This window comes from Alligator sinensis, unplaced genomic scaffold (assembly GCF_000455745.1).
Source record: "Alligator sinensis unplaced genomic scaffold, ASM45574v1 scaffold1084_1, whole genome shotgun sequence".
NCBI lineage: Eukaryota > Metazoa > Chordata > Crocodylia > Alligatoridae > Alligator > Alligator sinensis.
Genome location: NW_005842677.1, coordinates 751786 through 758366, shown reverse-complemented (window position 1 = coordinate 758366; position 6581 = coordinate 751786). Strand labels below are relative to the sequence as shown.

Sequence of the window (6581 nt, the reverse complement as noted above, 5' to 3'; positions counted from 1 at the left end):
AGTGTTGTGGGAAACTTTAAGGTTTCCAAGCAACATTAAAACGATAAAAGTTAGGTGTTAGCTTATTTTTTAAAGTAGCATCATTTCTGATCTCACAAAGATTGCACAAATAAAATACTTCAGAAACTACCAGTTACTTTATTTACATTTTTGCTACTTAAATTGCACTGAATATATTTACACATATGCAAAGAAAGGATCTTTGGGTTTTTTTGTATTATCAAAGATTTCTCAAAGGAATTTGCCACCTAAATGTCCTATCTTAACAGAAACATTGCCCTAATGTTTAGAGGCCTTGCTTCATTTCTTGATTTCTGAGTTAAATTCAGAATACAAATCCAATAGGACAATTCAGGAATTAGGCATTCTTGTATTATTGGTAATATTTCCAAAACCAGTAAATATAAGAAATTTGTCCTATGACTAAAAATAGATCTTAATAAGGTACCTCTGAATACAAACCATCGGTATGAGAGCCACAAGTTGAAGAAAGGAGGAGTTCCTAAATACAGAGTTAGGCTCCCAACAAAGTACATAAATCAGTTCTCCAGGTCAGTGCTCCCAGCACCCAGAAGTGCTTTTATATTAAAACCAGGCCACCAGCTTAAGGCTAGGGACAGAAGTTACAAATAAACCAGTATTGAAAGATTGAAAACTGGTTCAAATCTATAGCACAACAGAAGTTCAGTGCACATATAAACAGCTTCCAAAATGGCAGAAACTGGTTTAAGATAAACCTGGATAGATGCAGTGTGAGACTTAACTGCTTTGGGTTAAATCAGTTTATTGAACTTCTGTACAGATACCCTCCAGATTCAAGTTGTCTGCTCCAACAGAGCAGGGAAGTAGACCCTAGCCCCCCAGCTTCTGGGTTGGGCTACTGCAGGCATGTGGCTACATTTCTGGAATCAAAAGTAGAAAGGCTGTTCACTTACTCATCGGACCAATCTATGCAGCTTTAACCCATGAAGACTGAACCGATTTAGCCTTGGGCTTTATGATCGTCTGTACTTAGCTTAAAGGCCTAGCTTCAGATACTTTTGAAAAAGCTTTGACCCTCCCCACTTCTGTTTCAATACTTTACACCCATTATTGTTACGTGACTACTGTAGGTAATAAGAGCTGGGTGGCACAAATCTTTCCGTTTTCTCACTCTGTGTGCTTGAGAGCATTCTCCTGTATGTTCAGTCAATCCTCTGTGTGGAGCAGAAGGAAATGTATTTTAACAAAATAATGCAGTTGTCAAGTACACAAATTGGCAAGAGAACTGAAGAGCTGATATAGTACTTAAACACTTTTTTTTGCCTGAATAAACTTCATACTGATTGTGTCACAGGGTGATCACTGGTAAGGCAGGCTACATGTAGGCTTTTCAATATTTGCCAAATATTAAATTTAAGAAGCTAAAAGTTAATGGGGCCCAAAATTGATTGGATTTACCCTTTCTTTCTTCTTTAGAATCTGTTTGCAACATTCATGCAACTTTTGCATAGTATCGTGGGGATACAGCTAAAGTACGCAGGAATAATTTACTAAGAACAAAAAAGAAGATTGTGTTTGTGAGGCAACTCGAGAGCACTGAAATTGGAGACAGAAGTGTAAGTTACCCAAACAAAGTGCAAGCAAGAAAACATTGGATGCCTCCCCACTGTCACTAGCCTTACAATCCTACAAAACAACATCCTTATTCCTCTTGGACATGCAGGTAAACTCATGTTTGTTGGTGGAGAGAAAACAACCATGCCACAGGAAACCAATCAAATTATTGTTGTAGTGCTGTTTGAGTACTAGTGTAGCCCCCCTGCATTGTGAAGGAGAAGAGGTCCTGCTCCATGCCCTAAATTCCAGCAATAAATCCAAAGATGTCAAAAAAATCAGTAAGATAAAGTCTATGTTCCTGCCCCCTCCATAAGCCTCTTTCCCAACTGTATAATACTCATTTTCCATAGCTTCAAATCCGTAAATAACGCAAAGGAAATCTTGGCTCAATTGATGTCAATGGAAGACTCATACAAAAAGACAAGACCTACTGATAGCAGCCTTTTAGCACAAACCTAAAGGTATGCAACCTCATGCATTAATGGGTCCACAGCAAAGGCAGGACTATAACGAGCCCCAACTTAAATCTATTTTATGGTCTTATATAGCCACATCCGCATAGTATCTGAGCATCTCATAAGCTGGGTCAAGTACTGTAGTATTATCTTCAATAACTCCTTGTGTGTTAGTATTTCTCATCCTAACTTTACACATGGAAAACTGATGTACAGGAGGATTAAGCAAAGCAACAAGGTCACAAAATAAATCTGCAGTGAAAACAACCCCACAGTCCCAGACTACTGCTCTAATTGGTAGACCCTGCTCCCTCCCCTGCCCCCACCCAGTCAAAACTGAGAAAAGCAAGTCTTTATTGTAAAACCATTTTGCACATAAACATTTAGCAGGAAAGTAAAAGCAACACAGTCCCATGCAAAACCAATGTGAATAAACTGCAAAGAATGAATAACTGATTGAGTAAAAAAACAAACAAAAAACAAAACCACACACAAAAAAAAAACAACAACAAGCCAAAACACCACCAAAATATCTCACTTTTGATATTACAAGGGGTTAGGAAGAAGAAAATTAAGTTATTCTTTTAAGCCTTGTAACATTTTAACAACAGAAATCTGCTATTTTAGCGTTTTTCTGCTTTCAAAATTAGGTTAAGTTACTAAAACATGCTACTACAAACTGCAGCCTTAGCTGGGTGCAAGTGAAGGTGATAGGCTCTGGTTTCATTACTATAAATATCAAACAACGTAACAATTCCTGGCAAGATACTGCTTCTACTTTGGATTTCAAATGTGAAGTTATACTATTGTTCAAAATAACTATTTCAACACAAATATTGTCCTGCATGGGGAATAGGAATCCCTAAATAAGAGATTACATTAGATGTGAATTTACTTCTATGGAGCAAGCGTACCTTTAACACCTCCAAGCTCTTTTCCACATACTCCCAAAACTACCAATATAAAACAGGCTGAAAAGCAATGGCTTCAAGCAAACGGATACAGGTTTAAAATACATTTTTTTTCATAAAGATGTGACGAACATTTTAAAAAGAAACAAAATTCATATCTTAATCACATCATAGAAGAGTAAAAGTCTGTTATGCTACTCTTGACTCTTACAAAAATTACTAATTACTAAAAACACTATTTAAATAAGCAAATATACCATATATTCAGATCAGCTCCTTTTTTCCATTTATAATAGTAGTTCAACAGAAAATAGCAGCAAATCAAGTTGTGAGCCAATAAACAGATCTGTTCGGTGCTTGTGCACACAGCATTTAAACATGCTATAGGTAAAGTGCACCAAGTCATTTTGCAGATTAGGAAACTGTAGATTTAGATAGCAGTAAGAGTCAAACACCTTGCTGCACGTGAATCAGATCAGGCCTCTTCATTTAAAGAGGCTCCGTGCTCTACTTAAGGCTCCCCAGAATTAGACAGTTAAGCAAGTTAGTCCATAAAAAAAGCAAATCGTTTCAAAACACTTAGTTGCAACTTGCCTAGGTAAAGCTCCAAGATCTATCACTTTATTGCAGATGAACAGAAGACGGCAGTAAACGTGTGGCAAACCTAGATATCCCAAATCCAGTGTCATCCGTTTCACATGTTTAGCATGATTAAATGTTTCAGCCTTCTGTTCCAAAGCCTGGCAATCCCAGCCAAAATCATTCAAGGCAAGTTTGCAAGTTGACAGTATGTTATTTTCTATTCCACACCGCAGAATCCCAAAATGGCTTCCTAGCTTCAACAAAGCCTGAAGGATCAGCCTAATCTGATCCAACCAAGTAAAGCTCCTGTTGTCAGTCAGAGCCATAGTTTAAATGTATTGGACCCTGCCAATTTGTCCAGCCCACGCCGTTTAACTCATTAGTTTCCTTAACGCTAGACAAGCACATCCACAATTAAAGAGCTGGTCCAGCAATTTATTTATAGTTACATGCCACCATTGTGTGCATTTTAAGTATCGCACTTCAATGAGCTTTCTATTAAATAAAAGAATAAATTATAAAAAGATATTTTCTCATATGCATGCATCCATTCCTTAGCAAAATCTGCAAGACTAATTTTCAGAACCTACCTTGATTTAGGAAAATGAAGATAAGCTCTACAAGCCTGATCCAATGTTCTGCTTTTGCTAACAGAGCTAACCTCCCACCCACACGCATAGGAGTTGTAGCCTAATTTAAAATAGCTCCTAATCGCAGGTCAGTGAAGCAGTGTTAATTAGGGTATGGCAGATCAGTTCATGATTTGTTCCTGTAGATGCAAGTAGAAAGAAAAACGTAATGTTTGCCGGTTTAATAAGCAAAGCTCTTCTTAAACAGGTCATTGCAAAGGTGGTTCCTTCACAACCCCTTTTTCTAAAATAACAACCAGCAAAGAAAGTTTATTTTGATGAAAATAATATTGCTCCCAGAGATCAGGGAATACATTGGAAATTAAAAGGTGCCTTTTTATTAATTTCTGCCCAACAGAAACATTAAAAACCTCTAAACCACAGCAGTAAAACGGATGTGTGTGTTTATTGAACGATATACTTCAATTTGATTTGCATGATAGCTGTTCTTTATAATCCAGCCCTTCCCTCACTTTTGCCAGCTTCATTTGCAGAAAAGTTAAAACAAAACAAAACAGAAATCAAGCTAGGCAGTACACATTCCTAACAAGGGCTGTGCTCAAGCTGTCCTAAAGCACCCACAACACTGCTTGTTATTGATTTAAAAACTGGGATAAGGGACATGCTGCCTCCCCCTCCCTGCTCCACCCCTGTCTTGTGGAGGAGAGACTAACTTCTGAAAACTGATCCAAGTCACAGCCAAAGCCTTAGGTTACTCCCTTAGATCCTAAAATGCGGAAGTCCCCACCGACAGGTACACAGGACTCTGCTGACATCAACGGGGCCTTGCACAAGGGTGCATCCCCCATCAAGGGCACAGCTGGACCTTTATTTTGGCAGCGTCTCAAAGTATGAAACACGCTTGAAGCCCAATTATTTTAACTTTCACCTTCTGTAGCTGACTGCAGAAGTGAAAAAACAAAAAGTCTTGGAAAGAATGAGCTTCCCATTCCTGAAACGTTAGTTTGAAAAACAAGGTTTGATCTCTGCTGAAGAAGCATCAGTGCTTTGCACTGTTTCAATGTATTGCAAAGTAAAAAGCATGCTCCTTCACCTCCTTAAAGAGAGAAAGATAGAGATATGAAGCAGAACTCACATACAGGGTATTGATAATTTATTTGGGTGAAACAGCAGAGTCTGTGTAGTGAACATGTACTGTATCCAACCAAGGCTTTAAGGAATGATTTATATAGGCAGGATGTAGTTACCCACATTGGGGCTTGACCAGGACACAGGAGTTAACAGCTATGGCTTAAAAACAAGAGAAAGGTTTTTTGTTTTTGGTTTTTTTATCCTAAAATGAACTCAAGCTGTTTGTAGGTAAAACACAGTTAAGACAATACACTTCCTCAGCCTGACAAAGGGTGTTTGTGCCCAAAAGCTTGCAAAGAATAATTTTTTCCAACTATCTGAGTTAGTCTAATAAAAGATATCGGATTTACCCAAAGAACCATCCACGTCTGCCTGTGCGCTTAGACCAACACCCCAAAACATGGGAAGATACTGAATTTTGTCTTCACAATGTTCTTGGCTTGGGATAATTAACCCAGGGACAAACAAAAACACTCCTTTTATTAGGCCGGGTCCTGGTTACTTTTCCTTACACTACTGCTATTCTTGGGATATCACCTGACCAAAAACGGTCACATTTTGGTTGAACTTCGCATTGAAACTAACGGAGCAGACAGGAGGTCTTTCGCCTGGTCCTGGGACAATACACCAGATGCTGACCACATACATCCACATACAGTGGCATAACACTGTTCCTTTCCGGACCTAAAAAAATTAAATGGGACCTCACAGGCTGTGTCCGGAGGAGCAGGAGCGTGCACTTGCAGTGGCACAAATTGCCTCAGCGCACACCCTTGCTTGTGCAGCTCGCTGCAGGACAAGTTGTCCCATAACGGGCAAACCGCCCGTGCCCGGCTCCTCAGCTGGAGCGCTGGAGGCCGCGGCCAGCACCTGTGCCAGGGCTACCAGAGCATTACTCCGGACGGCCTGGGCTCTGGCACAGGCTTGTTGTGTGTACACTGCGCTGCTTTTTTTTTTTTTTAAATGTGGAAATCCCGGTAGCAAATCCTGCTGTGCTGCCAACTCGCAGCGTGGCACACGTTTTCACGTTCACACACCGCGCATCCCCCCACGCCCGTGGGTGCGGCCGCAGGGCTTGCTTTCCAGCGTCTCCGTCTAGTGCTGTACACCCTCTCTCATGTCCACCCAGCATAAGGCCACGGTTGAAGAAGAGCGGGTGCAGGTTTCCACCTACCGGCCCCCAACACAGCACGAGGAGCAGCAGGTTAATTTAGTGTCCTCAACCCTTCTTGCCTCATCAGACTGGAGGCAGCGCTTAGCTTGCGTGCGTGGAGCCCAGCAGCCCCCTTCCACTCCGGCTGGGATGGGCCGGG

The 6581-nt window shown here is 40.4% G+C and overlaps 1 protein-coding gene across 17 annotated transcripts in view; it reads right to left on the bottom strand.

Moving 5' to 3' along the window:
- Nucleotides 1-6575, bottom strand: part of SUN1 (Sad1 and UNC84 domain containing 1) — a 51375-nt gene extending 44800 nt beyond the window's left edge. For 11 of the 17 annotated variants that reach the window (XM_025215801.1, XM_025215804.1, XM_025215805.1 and 8 more), the window contains exon 1: nt 3560-3888. In XM_025215801.1, the coding sequence (XP_025071586.1) occupies nt 3560-3873 (314 nt within the window). In that variant the 5' untranslated portion in view covers nt 3874-3888. Of the gene's footprint in view, nt 1-3222; nt 3386-3559; nt 3889-4137; nt 4300-6442 lie in introns of those variants that run through there. The other 6 variants (XM_006033912.3, XM_025215811.1, XM_025215810.1 and 3 more) reach the window with 6 other exon arrangements.
- Nucleotides 6576-6581: the final 6 nt, after the last annotated feature.